The 24,430-nt window shown below is 45.6% G+C and overlaps 1 protein-coding gene across 3 annotated transcripts; it reads left to right on the top strand.

Annotated features, from left to right (window-relative positions):
* Nucleotides 1–1,600: 1,600 nt before the first annotated feature.
* On the top strand, nucleotides 1,601–23,810 carry LOC147462430 (microtubule-associated protein 70-1-like). 3 transcript variants are annotated; one of them, XR_015184425.1, is made up of 11 exons: nucleotides 1,601–2,438; nucleotides 2,593–2,678; nucleotides 3,245–3,310; nucleotides 4,493–4,666; nucleotides 4,846–5,016; nucleotides 5,179–5,340; nucleotides 20,653–20,799; nucleotides 20,881–20,952; nucleotides 22,166–22,747; nucleotides 23,222–23,510; nucleotides 23,694–23,810. XR_015184425.1 is itself a non-coding variant. In XM_086483963.1 (10 exons), the coding sequence occupies exons 1-10, from the start codon at nucleotides 1,922–1,924 to the stop codon at nucleotides 23,402–23,404; spliced, it is 2,160 nt and encodes a 719-aa protein (XP_086340089.1). In that variant the 5' UTR covers nucleotides 1,601–1,921; the 3' UTR covers nucleotides 23,405–23,810. The 3 variants fall into 3 exon arrangements, 2 of the variants coding, with proteins under 2 accessions (XP_086340089.1, XP_086340095.1); XM_086483963.1 differs by having other exon boundaries at nucleotides 23,222–23,810; XM_086483969.1 differs by having other exon boundaries at nucleotides 1,608–2,438; nucleotides 5,182–5,340; nucleotides 23,222–23,724.
* The last annotated feature ends 620 nt before the right edge of the window (nucleotides 23,811–24,430 follow it).

Consider the following 24,430-nt stretch of genomic DNA (forward strand, 5'->3'; position numbering starts at 1 on the left):
TGAAAACTTAGTGTACAAATCAAGAGAAATTATTGACTTGCCAAGCAAGATGTTTGCTCATGTGAATCCAAAAACGTTTGGCGGTTGATGAGCTATAAACAAAAGCAAAGCAAGAGTCCAACTTTTTATGCACCAGAGGTTTTCCAACCATGTTTAAGAATATTTTAGCATACAACTAATCAAATACCATACAAAAGTATGGTGGAGACTAGATTTATAAGAACGAAGCCATTCCCTACCTCGTTATCAATCGCGTAGGCTATCTGACTACATGGAGTTCAAAAATGAAATCACAAACCTAAAACTTTTGTTCACTTCATGCTACACACTTCATTTTCTTTGTTTTGTTACATTGATAACATCAATAGCCATATCAAAATATCCATTAGTGACTTGTCAGCATCCTTGCTAACCACATTAGCCTCAAACAATTGCTGGCTCTAAATCTCTTTCCACATATAGCGATCTCTAACTCTAGCTTTCAAATTTGCAATGCACTCTCTCTCGTGTCTCTTTCTTGCTCCTTTCCTTGTTTGATCGCAAAGTATGAAATTTGAGGACTTGAGACCCATGGATACTTATGCATGGTAATCCACTTCGACCAAAGATATCCTTGTTCACGTCAACTCTAAAGCACTTGATATTCCATTAGCTTCAATGGTAACAAAGTCATGCAAGAAGGCTATTTTGAATCTCCCAGTGTTACCTTAAGCTTACACACTCACATAAATGCAACTTTCATGCACATAATCAACCCCATTTTGCTTGCTAAATTCGAAAGGCTCATATTATGACACACAAGGAGTTTATCAATGCTTTCTCATGCTTGCCATTGACAACTAATCATAGAAAGGTGGATTCAGCCCTATAAGAGTGGGGCATGATTTTGGCTTATCTCCACTTCGTATACACCTAGGACTAGGCACATAGTGATCACATGACAAAGTATCAAATTGGGCTCCAGGTAGATAAGCAGATCATAGCAATAGACCAAAGGCTACACATCCTAACACCCACAAGGAGGTGGCTTCCAAAAACCTACAGACCTTTGAATTTAGGTTGATGAAGAAAGTGCAGCAAGACAAACCCAGAAAAACATTTAGATTTTTAGAGCAAAATGTGAATGTTAACAAGTGATCTTGTTGGCTTCCACTATGATAATGTTTCTTAGAATAAAAGTAATTCAAGTTGCACAATTCACACTTGTACATTGGAATTGCAATGTCTAAAGTGAGTAAATTGCATTTTGTTTGGTTTGTGAGGATGAGGCAATTCCACAAACATGCTTTTTAGTGGAGTGTATAGATTATTTAATCAATAGCGACGTAAATCCCAAGAGAGACCAAGATCATACAAAGGTTTAGGCTAATCCAAGACCAATATTTTCTTCAACAATGAGACTAGTGTTAAATTGCATTTCTCACAGCAACCCAACTCCCACCACCCTTCATTCGCAACTTCACCGATCATTCTCTATCCCGGTCTCGAAGAGACAAGCCTCCAATTTTGTGAATACGAAGTTTGGAGAGAATAAGAGCAAAACAACACCATTCCTTACGTAATTTAACTTGGTCTCTTTGATGTGTGAAACAGCCCTTGGAGGTATCATAAACTTCCTCTCTTTCTAGATCCTCTTCTCTGTCTCTCTCTAGCCTAGCCTATTCTATGGCGAAAAGGCTAATCTTTAATTAAGATTTTTTTAAACAATTAATTACCAATAGATTTATATGGAACCCCTGTCAAAACGCTTTCTTCATGGGGGTGGCTCTTTGTGTGGGTGTGCGAAAAACGACGGGGCCAAGCTTTCCAGCTCCTCTATTTTCTCTATGCAGAAGTTGGTCGAGTCTGACAATCGGCATTTCTCTCGTAAAGAAGAACCCTTGCAAAATTCCGCTCTATTGCTTCGCCTTGGTCGACTCTAATGCCGGAGAGGGACATGAATGTATTGCCATCGCCACCCTCTTCTTGCTCTCCAAATGAGGTCAGCTCAGCTAACGTCTGTATGTCCGCCGACCCTGGCCTACTGGGGCTGCACTTGCAGGTCCATGTTCATGAGAACCCTTCCATGCATCTTCTTGAGGATGAAATTCACGTTGATACATTCTTGCACATTCACGATGAGGCCACATTCATGGACACCTCTACCTTTGAAGACAAGTGCATCCATGAGGACATGGGCTTTCATGAGGACAAGTACAGGCAACATGTGCGGAGGCGCATTGATGATTATAGAAGGAGCATGCACATGAATGCGGATGTTATCGACCATCTGCCAGATTGCTCTCCTCCTCCTACTCTGCTAGACAGTTGTGATACCAGTCTCGCAAGCCCTCGTGGCTCCCTGGATCCTCACCCATATCCTTCTGATCTCATTGCCTTCTTTCAAGGCTCAGACCCGGCCAAAGAAGAGATTGACCGCCTTCAAAATGAAGGAAAAGGTAGCAAATTTCCTCTTCAGTTCTTAGTTCCGGCTAGGTCATGGTGCCTTGGCATTTGCCCACTTGTACTTTTGTCATGTTGCATAATTGTACTTCAATGAGAAGATTCTCCCTGCTTGCAATTCTGATACTGCATGTTGGTAATTTTGATCAGAAAAGAACCGAGAGCTTCATGAAGCACGAGCGGAAATAAAGGCTCTTAAGATTACTGAGCGTTCAAGAGAAAAGGCTCTTGAAGAGGTAAGCATGTTCCTTGGCGATTGAATCTTTTGGAAGCTAATTGATTGACTCCATTCCTAGTAGCCCCTCTGAACTTCAATCACCTTTGCCAAATGTTTGGTCATGAGCCGATGGTTATATTGTCTTGTGGATGACTACCATGAGTTCGTAACTTTCTATAAATGAACTGGGTTTTCCTGGATTCATCTAGGTGTATATTTAGCACCCTGCCAACGTCTACATCGTGTCTTGACCACAACCTGTTGTTCAGAGTAAGGAGCAAGCCTCCCTCAAGGTTCCGTTGTTTTTAGGAATCAGGGCCTCCGCATGCATTAGGGGAAACTGAGCAGTACTGTTAAACTGGCTGATGTATGTTTCACCTGCCAGAGCTTTTACTAGTTTTTAATGCTATTTACGAAGGCTGTTTAATGAGGTATTAAGTTAGCCTCTGTGAAGCTGTTTGTGTTCGAGGTGTGTACGCATCGGCACAATCACTTCTCAGGCAATTGTATGTGGGTTTGGTAACGATAAACGAGTAATGCATATACGCGTTGATTTGATGGTTCTCCATGGTTGTGTGCAATCAGCTTTCAGATGAGCTTGCCAAGGTGGATGAGAGGTTGGCAAGAGCGGAGCTCCTTTTGGAAAACAAGGTATGCCTGTGCCAATTAGAGCAAAGCATGTTTGAGTACGGCGTAAGTCAGATATAAGAATATCTCAGCAACATTGGATACATAACAAACTTGCTAATAAAACAATTGTAACAAGGTATTAATCTAGTCAAAATATGTGGTCATCCTTATGCCTTGGTTACTCAATTCTAAGAACCAAGCTTACCCTCTGTAACATTTTTCCAGTTGCATTTTTTCCGGTTGTAGTATGTGACTTCATTTTGAATGATATTCATTAAGCCCAGCTAGTAGAGCAAGAAATTTTACACCGACACACGCGCGCGGGCACACACACACAGAGAAATGAAATGTTATATTAAATGTCTTCAAAAGGCCAAAATGACCTATGAGATCAAATTGATACAATCCTTGTGGATCTATCCAATGTCTGGGTACAAAAATAAATGGAAGTAAAGTGAAAGACTAAAACTAAAAGATTAAAAATTCAGACTGAAAATCATCATCATCCATGCCGGAGGATGCCCGGCATCGGGCGTTGTCCGAGAAAGTATTGCATCGATCGCTGAAGAGCTTCATCAATGTGCGTCTCTGTATATAGTCGTACTGGGCGTCTCCCATGTGGTGCTAGAATAGTCCTGATTCTCTGGTGGAGCCTCCGTCGATGTAGTGGTCGCCCCCATAGACGTGGGCGTCTAGCTCTCCCGAGCTCAGTGGCTCTGTCCACTAATATACCTCTGGTAGAAGTGGGCTCTAAAGTCTGTTGTGAAGCATGCTCATCTGGCTGCTGAGTCCCTGCTCTAAAGAAGTCATTGTTATATTAAATGAAATGAAATGTTATATTAACAGCTTCAAGAGGCCAAAGTGACCTGTGAGACCAAAAATGTTGCAATTGGTGAATCTGATACGATGTCTGAATACAGAAAGTACAAAGAATCGAAAAACTGAAACTGAAACGGAGGATTGTAATCTGCTCTGTACTTTTATCTGAGGCTGGAGATGTTTAGTTCAAAAGTAGATTTTCTCTTGGGAAAAAACATGAAAATGAGAGCGTTGTGTGTGTGGGTGTTTTTTTTCTTTTTTGGGTGTTGGGGGGGGGGGTAGTTTGAGAGCTTGATGAACGGCACATCCAGGTAATGAGAGTAGCAAGGATCTTATTATTGTCCATTTATCTGCTGTAATGCTATTAATAGTGTTATTGTGCAGAATCTAGAACTGAAGCGCGCTATCGAGGACAAAAAGGCAGCCCAGGGGGCTCAACTTGCAGCCGAGGCAGTTATGCGGCGGATACAATCTGCCAACTCTAGAGATGAAGAGTTGCCGCCGATTGAGGCAATCCTTGCTCCACTCGATGCTGAACTCAGGCTCACTCGCCAAGAGGTAGGAATTTAACCAGGGCTGGAGAGGGCAGAGACTGTACTTCTGGTCGGAGTTACGTTTCGAAACACCCTGTTTGTGGCAAAAATTTCACAAACCGCAAGGATGAGTCTTTTTTGCTAGATTCAGTCCTCTTATTGTCTTCTGTAATTAACCAGCTTGTTGATTTTTACATAATGAAGGTTGCAAGGTTACACGAGGACAACAGGGCACTAGATCGGTTGACCAAATCAAAGGAAGCTGCTTTACTGGAGGCTGAGAGAATGGTGCAAATCGCTACATCAAAGGCCTCATTGGTCGACGATTTGCAAAATAAGAACCAAGAACTCATGAAGCACATTGACTGTTGTCAGGTAGAAATCCCTTTCTTTCATTATGAGGTTGTATACCAATTTTTAATGCATATTTTGTGGTCCTGTTGAATACTTCTGAGTTCTTTTCGATGCATAAGGAGAAGTGCATCAGTCTTTAATCGTGAGTGTGAAGCATATGTTTGAACTCCTAGCATGTTTTAGCAGGAGGAGAACAAAGTGCTAGACAAGCTGCATCGGCAGAAAATAACGGAAGTGGAGAAGCTGAGCATCAGGGTAGCAGAGATGGAGGAATTGCTACTTTCAAGCGGACCCAATGAGGCCAATGCGGCTCGGGATTATCAGCGTCGACTTCATCAGCTACAGGTCTGTTCAGATTCCATGGAGCCACAGTTCTCTCTCTCTCTCTCTCTCTCTCTCTCTCTCTCTCTCTCTCTCTCTCTCTCTCTCTCTAGATTGGTTATGCCATTTCCCTCTTGAATAACAAGTCTTGAGTTCAACTCTTCTCGTCGGATAGATCTTTAGGGTCTCTTGGGATAGTTTCCTGCGACGCTAAGATTCTCTTCTTCTTCCTCTCCTCTCTCTCCTCTCTGGTCTCATAGGTCAATATGGCCTTTAGAAGACGTTATATAACATTTCATCTCTCTCTCTCTCTCTCTCTCTCTCTCTCTCTCTCTCTCTCTCTCTCTCTCTCTCTCTCTGTGTGTGTGTGTGTGTGACAAAGTTGGGCTTGAACCCTTGGTATTACTAGACAAATTACAAAGGCCCAAAGGCTTCATAAATATACGTAGGGATTACAGATAACAAGCTGGTAGTGAAAAGAACCCTGGGATATAACATGTTTACAAAACCATAAGGGAAAAACCAGCAGTGATACAGGGATGAATACTGCTCTCTCTCTCTCTCTCTCTCTCTCTCTCTCTCTCTCTCTCTCTCTCTCTCTCTCTCTCTCAGACGGATGGGGGAACATAGAGAAACCTCTCGTCTCTATGATCTCGCGGCTCATTAGAGCCAAGGCATTAGTACCACGGGCCATTATCCGAGTAGAGCTAGCGGCCCCCCCACTAGTGGTGGAGGCGCTCACCAGATCAGTCTCCTTCATAAACCGCACATGGGAACTTCCCAGAGAAAGATATGCTCGCATAGCACTTGAGTCCTCTTGACAGTTAGCCATACAAGGAGATACAACATGCTGGTATGGGGAGATGACATCATAGTTTAGGCGCATGGGTTCAGCATAGACAGGCTGCCACCATTCTAGTACTCATTGGATGCACCATCTCTCATTCTTACACAGTCGGAGATCACCAAGCTCATCCGCCAAGACCTGACCCAGCTAGCCACCAGGAGGACATGGATACAACCAGCACAAGAACTGGGCACGAAGATGGCTTTCTACAGAGACCACCTTCTCCAGCTTACGGAAGATGGTTTTGTGACGAGACCTAGATACATGGATACCCACTTGTCTCATGGGATACGATGTGCTATTGGCCAGTTACGCACATCGTCTCACCAGCTGTGGATTGAAACTGGGAGATACAGCGGAGTACCAGCAGAGGCCAGGACATGCCCCTTGTGTGGCATGGAACTTGAGACAAAGCTGCATTATACATGCCGTTGCCCCGTCTACTACGAGATACGAGGCCGCTTCCATTGCTTGTTCAGAGAGGGTTTTGGGCCACTCTCAAGACTAATGGGATACGAAGATCAAAGATGCCTGGGTTTGTTCTTGCTCGAGCTGCGCAGACACAGAGAGAGCCTGATGGATGGCGAGGCTAACCAGTCTCAAAGACAGATTACAGACTTCTTTAGAGTAGAAAGTTGAAATGGGACAGCCGCAAGAGCCACTCCCACAGTAGAGCTCCCCCTCGTCTCACGCCAGAGGCACACTGATCGATCGAGCGATTGAACGGGGGAAATCCAGGCACCCACGACTGCAAAGGACTACATAGCATCGACGGAGGCTATGTCAAAAGTTTCAGAGCACGTTGGCCAGGCATGCACGACGCCCGGTGAGACCACTAACCAGGAAATTGATGAGATTCGCCAACGACCGATGCTAGATCTTTTGTGATTCAGCTATCCCAACTAGCCGCCCATTTTTGCTTAGTTTTCGACTTAGCTCACATCGACCAATCTAGAATCCCATAATATATATCTTTGTTTTGTACTGTTGTTAGGTTATTTTGTCACTCTGACTCTGTATCAGATCCACCACCTTGTAACTTTCTGGTCTCATAGGTCACTATGGCCTTTTGAAGACGTTAATATAACATTTCATTTCATTTCTCTCAGAGGAGATGCTGAGAGAGCTGGATGTTGCAGAGACGGGCCTATCTAGACTATCACAGGATGGGGAACATACCGAGTATGGACGACACTTGATACACATGGGGACTGCGCATGGTTTGGTCATCTTGAATGGCCTACAGAGATTTCCCGATGCAGGGGGTTTTACATGCTTTCCACATAGACATGGAGCCAGCACTGTGGATTATGTCATGGCACAACCAAGTCTCATCTCTAGTATTCAGGATCTCACGGTTGGACCGAGACCTGTTGGTGTGGCAATGGATCATGCTCTTGTGTCGTTGACCATCTCTTTCCAGTTCAGTGTAGCACACAGGCCACAGGCAGCAGCCCCTACTGGCTATAGTTTCACGCGGGAGACAGACTGTGTATACATAGATGGGATCTACAGACGCCTGTGTACAGAAGAGCCAGGACGACCTCTAGAGGAGCTAACTACTATTCTGACACAGACATTACATGATGCAGCAGTAGAGGCATACCCACACACCCAGCCTGAGCAGAGGTGCCGTTCGGGGAGCATGTCCCAGAACAGCTGGTATGATGAGGAGTGCCGCGAGACCAGAGCTAGACTTCAAAGGGAGGTGCTTTTGAGGCACATCACTCGCAGACAATCACAGATTGACTTCCGGCGCCTAGTGCGGTGGAAGAAGAGGGCATTTTTGGCTCGCTTAGAGCAGGACCTATACCAGCTATTCTTGAGTCAGGACTCACGGGAGGCATGGCGGCTCTTTCATGAGCACTCCCCTCCCCCTGCCATTACCTCTACAGAGGCCTGGGGCCAATACACGTCATCTCTATACACAGTTCCTGGACAGCCGCCCCTTCCCAACCCCCCCGATCCATGTTCCCACACGTGTGCTTTTTTCACCGCTGCTGAGATGGTGAGGAAGGCCATTGACAGGATGAGGACTGGGAGAGCATATGATCATGATGGCTTAGTGGTTGAGCACTTCATGCATGCTAGAGATCTACTAGCAGAGCTTCTAGCAGTTATGTTTAATCGTGCCATGTGTGAGGGCTTGCCTGATACCTGGAGCCTATCTACTATTGTACCTATCTTCAAGTCAGGAGACCCTATGGAGCTTGGGAATTATCGCACTATCATGATCGGACACACATTGGCACGGTTGTACGCATCCATCCTTGAGCAGCAGCTTAGCAGATGGGCAAAGAGAGAGAGGATACGTGCAGCCGGGCAGGGAGGGTTCAGGAGAGGTTTTTCTACTCTTGACCATATCTTGACACTCAGAGCCATCATTGAGGAGGGCGGATCACATCGGAGACGGATCTATTGTAGCTTTGTGGACTTCCGCAAAGCATTTGACACAATACCCAGAGCTAGATTGATGGGCAGATTACAGGAGATGGGAGTACCCACATAGCTCAATTGGGGAGTCATGGCATTATACAGGTCAGTAGTGGGGCATGTACGCACCTTAGAGGGCCTATCCACAACAGTTCACTCAACTATTGGGGTGAAGCAAGGCTGCCCGCTCTCCCCTACTCTATTCGGTATGTATGTGGATGAGGTTTCTGACTACATTGAGAGAGATGGTGATAGAGGTGCCCAACTCGCAGGGACATGGATTCCACTATTGTTATATGCTGATGATATTGTGTTGATCTCCGACTCTCCGGAGGGAATGCAGCGTCACTTGGATGCTTTGCATAGGTTCGCCCATGAAAGTGGTTTGTCTGTCAACCTTGGTAAAACCAAGGTCATGGTATTTAATACCACCCCACAGTGGGTCAGGAGGTCGGCACCCGCATTCACATACAGCCAGGAGACGGTGGAGTATACAGATGCTTACACTTACCTTGGAGTGGTTTTCAGTGGACCAACATTTTCATTGAGGAGAGCAGCAGAGACTAGACTGACTAGAGCCCATGCAGCATTGGGCAGATTGGAGAGGATGTGTTCACATGTTCAGTTTCAGGAGCCTCGGACAAAGCTATGGCTCTTTGATACTTTGGTGGCTTTTGCACTACTCTATGGAGCTGAGATTTGGGGACCTTCATTGGACCATCATGGGAGGACAAGTCGCACTGATGGATGGGGGGACATGGAGAAGCCACTAGTCTGTATGATCTCGCGGCTCATTAGAGCCAAGGCTTCAGTGCCGCGTGCCATTATCCGGGCAGAACTAGCTGCCCCCCCACTAGTAGTGGAGGCGCTCACCAGATCCATCTCCTTCATACACCGCATGTGGGAACTTCCCACAGAGAGATATGCCCGCCTTGCACTTGAGTCCTCTCGACAGTTAGCCATGCAGGGAGATACAACATGCTGGTATGGGGAGATGACGTCATGGTTCCAGGCGCATGGGTTCAGCATAGACAGATTGCCCCCCCTCCAGTACTCACTGGATGCACCCTCTCTGACTCTTACACAGTCCGAGATCACCAGGCTCATCCGCCAGGACCTGACTCAGCTAGACACCAGGAGGACATGGATACAGCCAGCACAGGTGTTATGTCCCGCTCACAGGAGAGGGGATCTAGCCCAAATGCCGTCGGGATGGGCGTCCAGTGTCCGGGCGGACATAGTGTGAAACACGGCCAGTGTGGCCGGCCATTATTATAAAAGGGAGGCCAAGGCCTCATTTGAGTTATCGACCCCACTGGCAGAGTGCCAGTGGTTAGCCCTAGGAGTGCGCGAGGTCACCTCGAGGAGGTGAGGCCGGGTGGTATGGGACGCCCGGTCTTACAGGTGCACGCCTACGACCTTGGACGCTGGCCCCATCATGGGGGAGCTGCCGGATGGTGGCTATGGTCAGGTGGTTCGTCCGACGCGTGTCTGTAGGCGGTCCGTGTGGCGGGAGATCCTCCCTCTTTGTTTCATGGTATCAGAGCCGGCTTGGCTGCACGAGGGATTGTGTGCACACCTACGGATCGGTTCGAGTCGGGGAACCTTGAGTTTGAGTAATTTTTAGTGATTAAATTGCAAGTATGTTTGCAAGTAAACAATAAAGTTCGGTTGCTGATTTTTGATAAAATTCAGCAATTCAACAAGTGGGAGTGGTGAAAATCAGAGGATTCTTACCGAATTTACTGGTTTTCGCCCTTAATTTACTGGTTTTGTGTTAAAATTCAGCATATTGTAACTCTTTCAATCTCTTTGTAAGTTCTCTATGCGAAGCACACACACACACACACACACACACACAGAGAGAGAGAGAGAGAGAGAGAGAGAGAGAGAGAGAGAGAGAGAGAGAGAGAGAGAGAGAGAGAGAGAGAGAGAGAGAGAGAGAGAGAGATGCAGATACCTCTCTCTGTAGCGCGGCTTTCTGCAGGTACCCTTCTCTTGTAGCGTGGGTTTTTTTTCTGCAGGGAAGGAGTTGCTGGCGTGGAATTCACTTGCAACGCTGGCTCCTACCTGGCGCTCCTTGTGCATGCTGGCCACGGGCAACTACAGCCCCCTCTTTCCTTCGCAATTTCCACGTGGCAGCCTCAGCGCTGGCCTTTTTTTTTTAACGCTGGGAAGGTTGCGTTGTTTTTTTAAAGAAGGGTAAAACCCATTATTTAATGTGGCCAAGGCCACTTATATTAAAATATAGTCTGGACACTTTAATTTTTTAAGTTAAAGTGTGAACCCTGCTCATTGTTAAAAGAAATCACTTACAGAGACTTACAAGTTACAGAGAACTCATTTCTCAAGTCTCCTGCTTCTCTCTCGCGCCTCCTCTCTCTCACCTGCTCGCGCTCCTGCGCTCCCGCCATCACCTGCTCGCCTTCAGACGCTCACGCCGACGCGTGGAGCTCTTCGCAACTTCAACTTTTCGCGACCGAAAAGTGCAAAAAAGGCTCGGTTTCGCGTGAATTTTCCAGTTTTTCACGCACTTCGCCATGGATTCCTCCAGCTCGGATGTGCAGCGTGACAACGCGCCAGGTAACATTCAAATTCCATTCACGCATGCTCTCTACACATGGATTACAAGCACTTTCCAGAGCTTCGACCAGCGTGTTACCGCTCTGGAAAACGCGAATGTTCAGACGAACCTTCGCCTGGCCTCCCTTGAAGGGGTCGTACAGGGGCTCAGTTCTCGACTTTCTACTCTCGAAAATATGGCTCAGTCGACGACTGCGCGTATTTCCGAGGGCGAAACCCATCTCCAGCATTTGCGGATGCAGATTGTTGCTTTTGGGCGTTCGTAGGGTGGTCCGATTGCCACAATTCCGTACAAAACTACAAATTTCTCAGGTGAAGAGAAGGAGTGTACGGAATTGGCCGTAAATAACTGGCTACACCAGTGGACCACATACTTTGATCTCCATGGGGAGCATGATGAACGGAGGATTCAGACGATTCCTCTCTATCTGCGCAGTAAGGCGCTTACCTAGTGGCGTGACATGACAGAGAAGCCTACGACGTGGGCTGATTTTTGTGTGAAATTCAAGAGGGATTTCGCTAAAATGGACCCTTTGAAAGCCTATGCCAAACTGCAGAGTCTTTCGATGAAAACTCTGTCTATTGATAAGTATACGACAGCTTTCAAAGAGGCGCTCACCTTCTGCAAGGTGGATTCCACACACGCCGTGCACATGTACTTGCTTGGGTTACATGAAGATTACCGTTGGGCCTTAATCAAGGACAAAGCCCCGACTGATGTCGAGGATGCAGTGGCCAAGGCCAGGACGTTCCATTTGATAAATGGAGCGAACTATGAGAAGAAAAGAACTGCAGACCATCAATCCGGTGAGGGTGCTTCGAGGAAGCGACCCCGATTCCAGCATAAGTCCAAATCACCGCCGAGATCTTCTCAGGAAAAGAAGAAAGCCAGAAACGCTTCAGTTGCTGATGCAGTGAAGAAAGGGGCTTGCTGTTGCTAATTGGACTATTTTCTAAATTTTTTTAATGATTAATCTCTTTTTCTAGGATATTTTATTGTGTACACTAAGAACTGTTAAAAGATTGTAGCTACAGGAAGTGCCATCAAGAACGGAAAACTCTAATGTGTCATTTGATGGGTGACGGTAAACATCGCGAAGGAGTTTCCGTAAGTTCAGTGGAAAGGGCCGGGTTACGAGTGCCCCTGATGCGTCACAGGATGGGTGATGGGTGCATCAGAAAGGGGGCATTCCGTAGGCTAAGGAGGAAATCCGAACTGAGTAAGAAAATACGCGTAAGAACGCAAACACAATAATAAAGATGGGTTCAATGAAGCTTTTTGTAACAGACTTGGACACTCCAAGTCAAGAATCAATGGCGACAGCACCAAATAACCACTTCAAAACAATTCACAGATTGTAGGCGGTCTGTGTGGCCGGGAGATCCTCCCTCTTCGTTTCATCAGGAGTTGGGCACGAAGATGGCTTTCTACAGAGAGCATCTTCTCCAGCTTACAGAGGACGGTTTTGTGACGAGGCTTAGATACATGGACACCCACTTGTCTCGTGGGATACGATGTGCTATTGGCCAGATACGCACATCCTCACACCAGCTGCGGATCGAGACTAGGAGATACAGTGGAGTACCGGCAAAGGCTAGGACATGCCTCCTGTGTGACATGGAGCCTGAGACAGAGTTGCACTACACATGCCACTGCCCCGTCTACTACGAGATACGTGGCCGCTTCCACTGCTTGTTTAGAGAGGGTTTCGGACCACTCTCCAGAGTCATGCAGTACGAGGATCAGAGATGCTTGGGTCTGTTTTTGCTCGAGTTGCGCAGACACAGAGAGAGCTCGATGAGAGGAGAGGCTAGTCAGTCTCAGAGAAGGATCACATACTTCTTTAGAGCAGACACCGGGCACCCGGAGGAGCTACTACCACAGGAGAGCTCGTCGTCTCACACCAGAGGCACACTGATCGACCGAGCAACCGAGCTAGGGAGATCTAGACGCCCACGACTATGGAGGACTACACAGCATCGACGGAGGCTGCATTAGAGGATTCGGATCACTTTGGCCCGACATGCACGACGCCCGATCAGGCTATTGACCATGGAGGAGATTGATGAGATCCGCCAGCGACCGATGCTGGATCTTTTGTGAAATAGCCATCCCACATAGTTGCTTAGCTCACACCTAGTGGTTTAGAATTCCATAGTATTTTATTTTGTCATTTTTTGTTACTCTGACTTTGTATCAGATCCACCACATTGTAACTTTCTGGTGTCATAGGTCACTTTGGCCTTTTGAAGACGTTGCTATAACATTTCATTTCTCTCTCACTCTCATATGATGGGTGGAGATCCATGGAGAGACCACTTGTATCCATAAGCTCCAGGCGGATCTGGGCGAAAGCCTCAATGCCACATGAGATTATCAGAGGTGAGATGAGTGCACCACTGATTGTAGTGGGGGCTCTTGCTAGATCAGTGTCTTTCATTCATAGCACATGGGAGCTCCCACACGATACATATGCATGACTAGCGCTAGAGTCATCGCGACGGTTGGCAGTGAGGATGATACTTCATGTTGGTTTGCACAGATATCATCTTGGTTTGGCTACATGGATTTAGTATGGACAGGCTGCCCCCCTTTTCAGAATTCCTTGGATGCGCCATCCCTCACCCTCACACATCCAGGGATTAGCAGGATTATCAGAATGATCTCATTAAGCTTGATACTAGGAGGAGTTGGGTGTCTAAGCCAAATGAGTTGGGGACAAAGATGGCTTTTTATCGAGAGAACACTTTCTCCGCACAACAGATGAGGGGTTTATCTCACGTCCCATTTATATGGACACCCACCTATCTCATGCCATTAGATGTGTTATTGGTCAGCTATGCGCCTCATCTTATAGTTGGAGATAGAGATTGGCTGATAGAGAGGTATATCCCCAGAGGAAAGATTATGCCAGGTTTGCCAGAGAGAGCCAGAGAGAGGGGGGCATCATATTTGCTAGTGCTCATGGATGTGGTTGGATAAGGCTCTCTAAGAGTCCACCATGCTGTTGCACTATGAATGCTCATGAATGTGGTAAAGCTCAAGCTCCTCTTCCTCTTGGAAAGCTCGTTGCTTGTGGCGTGTGAGAGTCTTCATCTGTCTTCTGGTCTCTTGCTTTGTAATCTTCCCAACAACTCTCTGTGCTAGTAGGGAGCGGTAAAGCCCTCTGCACTCATCATCATACCAACGATTATGTGGCATAGCCTTACGGTGTGTGCATGTGTTGGGGGGGGGGATACTTCCAATGTGAGTCGTGTGTGAAAGGAACTAAGGGCTGATGTGTGTAAGGAGGATGAGATTTGGGAGGTGAGTGGACAATGGTGCAGATGGGTTGAGCTGTCAAAGGCCTCATGAACCTCTGCTAAGCATATAGGGGCTAGTTCTCATGTTAAGTGGAAGGTAGCTTGTGGAGTAGGTGTAGGAGATGCGTGGGAGATGGTGGCTCCAGTGAGAAAGAGAGAGGCAGGCATGGTCGGCTCCAATGGGGATGGGTGGGATGGTGAAAGAGCTAATGAGATGTATAGCCTCCCCGGTCTGCGAGTCCATGTGGCATGCATGTCGGACCGGGCCAAAGTGCCGGCCCATTATATACAAGGAGATGGTGCTCCCAACGGTGCTGGGAGCTTAGTTTGAATAAATGGCGTCCATAGGCAGTGGGATGGGTTGTTTCTGCTGAGACTCGGATGAGGTCCTCCTCCTTTGTAGCTTGTAGTATTTCTTGGTTGTCGAAAGCATAGGTCTCACACTGGTGGCTGCATGTTCGGGTTTTGAAGTGTAAGGTGCAGCGGAAGTGAATGTTAAACTTTGCTCAAGATGAGTGCTCCGAACTGTGCTCAAGGTTCCTTTAACTTACGGAAGGGAGAGCCTTCCGTTCCTTTAGTGAGAGAGTGCAATGGACACAAACAAAGTGGATGAACATTGTGACTGAAGTTGTTGAGACTGAGAAATAGAGAGAGAAGAGAGTACGACACCAGAATGTTGGCAAACCCTCCTCCGAAGGCCCCACTCTCTATGGCGAGAGCGGTCTACTTATGATTGCACAAATCTCTACAATGCTTTGGACTTGCCGCCGATGTCGACGACGATGAGGACGACGACGAGACGGCGGGCTGAATCTGAAAATGCTAATGGCTGAAATCTGCAATCTTTATCTTCTGAATTTTGACTCTATGCCGTGACGATGTCAATGGTGACGATGCGACGACGATGCGCTGAAAACGCAGATGCTGAAATCTGCGTTTTCCGGGCTGAAACTGTAAACTTTGCCGGATCTGACCGTGCGGCGAGGATCTGCTGCGGGAAGGTGAGATCTGCGAGGTTCGGGGTCGTTCTACTGTGCCTAAGTGCTGAAAACTGAAAACGCTGATACTTCTAACTATTCCATCGCGAAGGATCTGCAAAACCCTAGGATGGTATAGTGATCGAAAAACGCTAGGGCTGAAATTGGGTCCTGCTGCAAAAACACTGTAAATCTGCTGGTGCAAACCACTGTCACAAGACGGGCACCACGTGCCAATAGAAATGAACAGACTAAACAAACTTTTAGCACTTCAATAACAACTGAACTGAAAGGGAGAGAGCACACGCGACACGGAGTGGCGGAATTCCACCCCAAAGAGTATTGGCCGCAAACCTTGGCGCCCCTTATGGTATTTCTTTATATTGCATCAAGACAGTACAAGCCGGTACTCCAGACTCTGCACCTTCTCCAGGAAGCATGCCAGAGAATGAGCCCTAACCTCATATTTAAAGGCTCTTGGCCTAAAAAGCAATTACAGTAAAAAGCCTTTAAAACTCAAAAGCTTCTGGTCCAAAAGCAAAGCCAAAAAGTTGCCAGCGTAAATCACGGGAATCCGTACAGCTTGCCACATCATCAGTCAGCGCAAAACGCGAAAATCTCCCTGCTGCCCTTAGGGTTAGGGTTAGGGTTTTTGTAGTTTTAGGGTTTCTGGCAGCAAAATTAGGGTTTGCAGGTTTTAGGATTAGGGTTTCCAAAATTAGGGTTTGCAGGTTTTAGGGTTAGGGTTTCCAGAATTAGGGTTTCAGCAGTTAGGGTTTTTGACAGAAATTAGGGTTAGGGTTTTTGCTCTCGGGCAGCCACGTCATCACTTTGTGACACTTTGGGCCCCTCGGCCACATCTGTAAGTTGGCTCCATTCTTTAGGCTGTGACACGTTAGCAGTTTGTTACAACCACTAATGCTAGTGCTGATCTGTCCTCTGTTGCTGCCAGCTGATCTGCAATGCAAAAACGCCAGGTTGCTGGTCTTGTTAAAAAACGCTAGGTTCTCTGGTGGGGGTCCTGCTGAGAAGGTGCCTGTTGAACACACTGGTTCCTGCTGCCTCTTCTGCCAGAAAGTGCTAGCGCTGGCTTTTCTTATATACTTGGCTATCAAAATTGCCCTACCTAGTTTCCAACAAAAGTCACTTAAAAATAATAAGTGAAAAATGTCAAAAATAGGGAAAATAGGTCTATGCACTGTAAAAATGCTCCTGATGGGTTCTGACTGAAATCTGATGGTCATGCTGTGTGCAACCGGAGGATATGCATCTATTCTAAGTGTCTGGGCATGTACGGTCTGCGAACAGACTCACAAAAGTGCCAGATCACTTCCTATTCTAGACTGACTTGACTGAACTGAACCCTTGTCATGCTGTAGCTTGTCCACGGACACATAGGGTTGGATGTGTCACGTGACATCCCCTCCTTTTCAAAGTGAGGTACTGGCACCGAATTGTATGGCGTTGAGGGAGATCGCCAACAGTGTCTGGAATCCTGGAAAGGACTCTTCGCCAGCCCACTCTGATGCGTGGGTCATGCGATACTTGAACTTCATAAAGGTCTGCAACGCTTGCTTCTTTGGGCCGCGCTGAAAGCGACACAAAGTCATCTATGGCTCCTTCAATTCTTCATCTTTGTCCATGGTCATGCGTCTACCTTCTTTAAGAATCTCCGAGGATGAAAATTCTTGAAACTACTTCCAACACAAAAACATGAACATACCCATTCCATATAAAGTGACTGGAAAAATACTATTTCTTTGAACAAACTGTGCATGCGATGCAAATGAACAAAGTGACGGAGTGCCAAACCGTTCATCAAACACACGCAAACAATGGGGTCGAATCTCGACTTTCTGATCTAAATCAATTAACTGTGGCAAATCACAATGGAAATTTCTATGCTTGATGCTTCATCTTTCTTGTGCTCTTTCTACGATTGTGTCGTGCCAAGGAAGAGACATGGAATATGACTTCCCTGAATGCATACTTTTCAGCTTTTCATGAGAAATCCGCATACATCCGTGCTCATTCATGAGTGAATCGTGCTCAACGTACAATATGGCATGCCTGTGGAAAGGGATCACATAAAGACGCTGACTAAAATACAGGAAACGATCACGAATGAAACACTCGAACAATGCGTGCTGACTAATCATTCGAACATATAGTACTTCTTGTGGGGATTCTTTGGACCTAGGCTCGTGAGTCAAGATCGGTTTTTCGTGATTGATCGAATCTTCCTGTGGGGGTTCTTTGGACCTTGACTCGAGAGCCAAGATCGGTTCTTCGTGATTGATCGAATCTGCAATGAGGTTAGCTTCACTAGAAAAAGTGTCAACTAAACCATCATCCTTGTGAACCAACTAAACCCTAAACCATCATCGTTCTAACTTCCTTGCTTCGCGTTCTAACTTGCTGTCCATAAACATCTACTCCAACTCCTCCATAGGAGCAATCCTTGGCGTAGACGGGGAAGGGGGAGGGTCGGAAAAACCTCCTGGTGGGGAAAACTCTTCTTCACCACTCCCATGCTCACCACCTCCATGCAAAGTATCCATTCCGCTTCGGGTGATGACCATCCATTGAGATCTTTGGTTCTTCAGTTCATGAGGAACTTGGGTTCTTGTGGTTCTTGGGTTCTTGAGGTTCTTCTTTAGCTTGCAATCTGTGTTAGAGAAGGATCTTCTCTTCACCCGAGTTTTGCTCTTTTCCACGGGCGCACCCCTTGGCGGCCTTGCGCTCACACCAAGGTTGCGTTTTCCCACCTCACATCGATTGGCCGGCTGCTAAGTGCACGGTCCGCTCTCAATGAGTGAAAAGAGGCACAAGGGGAGGTTGGACAAGCCCTTCTTTCTTGGTTCAAAGTACAAGAGTGCGGGCAGGCGCTCACACTCAGACTCTGCGTCGAGATACTCTGAGTTGTGAGATGCTCACATATTTAAAGGTTACAAGGGTGCTAAAAGCAGAGGCCAAAAGCTGAAAATCAAAAGCTTTCAGTATTAAAGCAAGACTCTTTCTCTCTTTCACAAGCCCTCTTTCTAAATTAAAGCAGAGCTTTTAGCTCTCTCTCTCTCTCTCTCTCTCTCTCTCTCTCTCTCTCTCTCTCTCTCTCTCTCTCTCTCTCTCTCTCTCTTTATGCTTTTTTGAAAATAAAGCAAGAGAAGAGAGCTCTTTCTCTCTCTCCAATTGCGTAGGAAAGCTGCAAAAAAGCAATGCCAAAAATTTGCCGCTGACAGCCCAGCTTCCGCAATTCACGCTGCGTTTTGCGGGTGTCCGTACAACTGCCACGTGTCAGCTCTGCCACGTCAGCAAATTAGGGTTTCCTGTCAGTTAGGGTTTCCTGCAGCCCTGGACAGCCACGTCACAGTTTGCGACATTACCTGTCACTCTTCAAAAACACGATTAGGAATCGACACGCCCAAGTGGACTCGGGTTACGTGCGACCGCAACAAGCAAAAAAAAATTTGTGGTTCTTGTGGTTCATTCCTTGAGTGATACAGAACACTGCCAAAGCTCTGATACCAATGTAAGGTGCAGCGGAAGTGAATGTTGAACTTTGCTCAAGATGAGTGCTCCAAACTGTGCTCAAGGTTCCTTTAACTTACGGAAGGGAGAGCCTTCCGTTCCTTTAGTGAGAGAGTGCAATGGACACAAACAAAGTGGATGAACACTGTGAATGAAGGTGCTGAGACTGAGAGATAGAGAGAGAAGAGAATACGACACCAGAATGTTGGCAAACCCTCCTCCGAAGGCCCCACTCTCTATGGCGAGAGTAGTCTACTTATGATTGCACAAATCTCTACAATGCTTTGGACTTGCCGACGATGAGGACAATGACGAGACGGGCTGAATCTGAAAATGCTAATGGCTGAAATCTGCTAATCTTTATCTGCTGAATTCTGACTCTATGTGGATGACGATGTCGATGGCGACGATGCGACGACGACGCGCTGAAAACGGAGATGCTGAAATCTGCGGTTTCTGGGCTGAAACAGTAAACTTTGCCGGATCTGACCGTGCGGCGAGGATCTGCTACGGGAAGGTGAGATCTACGAGGTTCGGGGGTCGTTTTGCTGTGCCTAAGTGCTGAAAACTGAAAACGCTAATGCTTCTAATTGTTCCGTCGCGAAGGATCTGCAAAAGGCTAGGATGGTATCCTGATCGAAAAACGCTAGAGCTGAAATTGGGTCCTGCTGCAAAAACGGTGTGAATTTGCTGGTGCAAACCACTAACGCTAGTGTTGATCTGTCCTCTGTTGCTGCCGGCTGATCTGCAATGCAAAAATGCCAGGCTGCTGGTCTTGTCCAAAAACGCTAGGGTCTCTGATTGGGGTCCTGCTGAGAAGGTGCCTGTTGAACACACTAGTTCATGCTGCCTCTTCTGCCAGAAAGTGCTAGCGCTGGGTTTTCTTATATACTTGGCTATCAAAATTGCCCTACCTAGTTCCCAACAAAAGTCACTTAAAAATAATAAGTGAAAAATGTTAAAAATAGGGAAAATAGGTCTATGCACTGTAAAAATGCTCCTGATGGGTTCTAACTGAAATCTGATGGTCATGCTGTGTGCAACCAGAGGATATGCATCTACTCTAAGTGTCTGGGCATGCATGGTCTGCGAACAGAGTCACAAAAGTGTGAGATCACTTCCTATTCTAGACTGACTTGACTGAACTGAACCCTTGTCATGCTGTAGCTTGTCCACGGACACATAGGGTTGGATGTGTCACGTGACATGAAATGTCTCCCACAAGGAACTTCCCCGAGTGTAGAGTACTCCATAATCCCCTCCATCAAGCATGGAGAGAGAGAGAGAGAGAGAGAGAGAGAGAGAGAGAGAGAGAGAGAGAGAGAGAGAGAGAGATCTGCGTCGATAGTGTAGGTCTTTCCCCCTCCCCCCCCCCAAAAAAAAAAGAATTGGAGAACGAGCTAGAGGGGCAATACAGAATCTGTAGCCCATGCAGCTCTCTCTCTCTCTCTCTCTCTCTCTCTCTCTCTCTCTCTCTCTCTCTCTCTATATATATATATATATATATATATATATATATATATATATATATATATATATATGTATATGTGCGTGTGTGTGTATAAATATGGCACAACATCAGCAAATGCTGCAAGCTGACACAAAAAAAGGGCCGTAATATGGACTTGATAAGTTGGTTGCTTCGTTTTCTTTTTCTGGCATCAGGAGGAAAAGAAAGCACTTGAGAGAGAATTGGCGCGAGTTAAGATTACGGCCAATAGAGTTGCAGCAGTTGTGGCAAATGGTTGGAAAGGATCGAATGATAAGGTCATGCCAGTGAAGCATTGGCTTGAAGAGCGACGTCTCTTACAGGTACACAAATCAGTTAACCAGATTATCCTCTTTGTTTAATGAGTTCTCATATTACTTCATGTGTGTGTCATGGATATGCAGAGTGAGATGGAACAGCTCCGAGAAAAGCTTGTAGCAATGGAAAGGGCGGCCAAGGGAGAGGCTATTCTTAAGGTTCATATCTAAACAAATTAATGGATTATCAATTCACATTGCAAGATTTTGTGCACGTGCATTTATATAAAGTGTGTGCTCATTTGTGTGTATGCGTGGGGACTGGTATCTGAACATCTCTATTTTGTTGAGCTGGCATTTGATGAATTCCATCACTTGATCTGACCTTTGAATGGCTCTGTGGATGGATGATATTGTTCCGCCTTGAGCAAGCACGTTTTGGGACCAGTCTTGCACTGAGACTAACCAAATTTGCATGCTAGTCATCTGATAAAATAAAATTGGATGCGCCACACATGCATGCATGGGCGTGGAGTATGGATTGCATTGATTTATTGAATTATGTTAGAAAAATCATCACTCACAGTACCTTTTGTCCAAGCTATGCATGTTGTAGTTGATAATCTCTCACTTCCTGTTTGGGCCAGCAGTGAAGTTGAGGCTGCCTGATATCAAGTTTTGCAGATTGTGCTTTTAGATATGTTGTGTAACGCTTCATTTTAAAAGTTGGTTATGATGTAGATTGCATGTTTGCCATAATGCATTTTTTAGGACAAGCGTGTTTATCATTGTCTATTTGTATGTGTCACTTTTATCAATGATCAGCTGTAGTGCACTACGATGTAGTGCTCTCTTTTGCAGTACGAATGACAAACAAAGCAAACCTCATTCAATAGATAGCGACGTCATTGAGCATATTGTCAGAGTGTTTTGTTTGGTGAGCCGTAGAAGGTTACCATTTGTTATTACTAGGGGATAACAGATAGAGAATGCTTGTTTGAGAGAGAGAGAGAGAGAGAGAGAGAGAGAGAGAGAGAGAGAGATCTCTTGTTGGTCGTTCTTTCTCAATAATCTCATCTTGATGGGCAGCTTTGAAGACCATGCCTTTGCTGTGCAATGCTTCATTTTAAAGGTTGTTTATGGTTTAGATTCTCTGTTTACCATATTCAATTTGTTAGGACATCTTTGTCGTTTTCCATGCCAGTCATCTTATGAGTGAAAAGAAGCAATATACTTATATGTAGGGCTTCTTTTGTAGTATAAACGCTGAATAAAGAAAATCTCATTTAACAGAGGGTGACAACATCACTCGTGTGTTGTCTGAGTGCTTTTGTTCAGTGAGCCATAGAAGATTACATTTGTTACTGTGAGTTAACAGAGCTAGAATACTTGTTTTAGAGAGACATTTTCAATAATTTCATTCGATGGGCAGGGCAAGTTGCACTTAAGGCTAAAGGTTTTGGAAGAGAGCTTGATCCTGAACACACCACCGTCCACCAATCCCTCTCATGTTCAAAAACCTAACAGGAACATCGCCGCTGCTATTGTGAGGCATGCCTCCCTTGGTGGTGTGGGGAATTCCATCAATTTATCTAGCAGCACTTCAATTTGCAATCGATCTAATGCTTTGATTGGAAGGACACTAAAGGAGCATATGCAAGATCAGCAGGTTGGAGGCAGGAAGATGGTAGGGCGCTGCAATTCGGCTCGTGAATTACTGCTTCAAAAAAGCATGGTATCACTTTCCATGTCCTTCAATGAGCCAAATCCTTGCGATGTGAGCTCAATGAAACCAGACATGGACAGTGCGAATCGGGCAAGGGTTGCTGACTCAACGCTGCCACCTCGTCATGCATATTTGGAGGAAGAAATGGCTAATCGTGATTGTGGACCAGCAGAATTTGACCGTGTCTCTGGACAGCTCTATGACCTTTTGCAAAAGGAGGTGATCATTTTGCGAAAGGCGTGCCAGCAAAAAGACTGTAGCCTCTCTGAGAAGGAATCTGCAATTGAGGTACTATTATAATGTGTGGGCTCTCAAGATTAAATGGTTTATTATTTGCAGATAAAAATCCCTCGTCCTGTGAGCTCCTTGGTGAGATAGAGCTCTTGTCAAAACGATTAATTTCTGCAAAAGAAATTTGCAAGCTATCAATCCAAATTGGTACATATTTTGGGAAATCCCCCAAATTTGAGGGGTATTCTGTAATTTCTCCTATATATAAGCCCACTACATTTTCTGGAGAAATGGTTAGGAGCAATAGAGAGACAAAAATGCGCCTGTAACGTGGGTTTTTCTTGCATTGTAAAATTGCTGTGGAGTTTATGCTTTTCTATCATTATCAAAGCAAACATTAATTTATCATTGAATAAAAACCATGCTGTGCAAGCACATTATTAGTAGAAAGGACTAGATGTAGATGACATGGACTTTTGTCTTTAAAATCTTTCTGGTTAGTACTGATGTGCAAGCTTTTTGGGGTTGCAGATGTTGGAGAAGAAAGTGTGCTCACTCACTCGATCCATGGAGGTAGAATCAAAGAAGCTGCGCCGAGAAGTCATAATTCTAGAAAAAGAGGTGGCCACCCTTCGCGTATCGGCTTCCACACCTCGCACGCCCGTTTCCTCTAAACATAAGAAAAGTGTTTTGCATCCGCAGCCTCCGAAATGAAGACCAAACCAACATCTTTACTGCTTTTCATGAGAATGTTGATGCAAATTTCAAAGAACAACAATCCAAGCATGCCTCAGAAGCCTAGTCCAATAAGAATATAAATGTGAGTGCTGATATTGCAACTAGATGAATATGGCTGCCTTTGCGTGAATTTCAATCAAGTTACGTTACTAGAACAACTTAACCACTTAGTCAACAATATGGAATCACTTCTGATGCTGGCTACTCTAGCTCGAGCATAGTGATAAAATAAGCAAAACAATTAATGGGATCTTAACTTATTCAGGTGTTTATGTGGGCCCAGGCCCGTCGACCGAGCTCCTGTTCTCTTTGTTTCATTCTCAAACATCTCCGAGGTTGTTATCAAAAACATGGAGGGATTTGGTTAGAAAAGTATTCCTCTCTCTCTCTCTCTCTCTCTCTCTCTCTCTCTCTCTCTCTAAAGTATTTCTCTTGTGTGTGTGTGGGTGTGTGTGTGCGCTAATAAAAAGAGGAAAATGGTATAACCTTTCTATCACCCAAGTGGTAGATTGGTTATGCCATTTCCCTCTTGAATAACAGGTCTTGAGTTCAACTCCTCGTCGGCTAGATTTTTAAGGTCTCTTAGGATAGTTTCCTACGACGTTAAAACTCTCTTCTTCTTCTTCTTCTTCTCTCTCTCTCTCTCTCTCTCTCTCTCTCTCTCTCTCTCTCTAAAATGAAACAAAATTAACTATAAATTTCCATGTAAACAGAGGAAACCAATGGCATTGAGCAAGCAATCCCAATGGGAACAATACAAAGCTACGGAAGTCAAAGCCACCTGTCTAGAATGGTCCTTGTCTCCTATTTCCCCTTTTGCCATCCTCTCTATCTTGCTATCCTTCTTTTTCTTCACGGTCTTATACATGCATCACATTCATCTCAGCACTGATCAATAAATCTTCTGAATCATCTACTTTTACATCAAATTCTGTGTGGAGAAGCAATCATGGATGGGAGGCTGAGGAGCTTGGAATGTAAGTGGCTCCGACAAAGTCCTTA

The sequence above is a fragment of the Adiantum capillus-veneris genome, chromosome 2 (assembly GCF_014529385.1).
Source record: "Adiantum capillus-veneris isolate H3 chromosome 2, ASM1452938v2, whole genome shotgun sequence".
Taxonomy (NCBI): Eukaryota; Viridiplantae; Streptophyta; class Polypodiopsida; order Polypodiales; family Pteridaceae; genus Adiantum; species Adiantum capillus-veneris.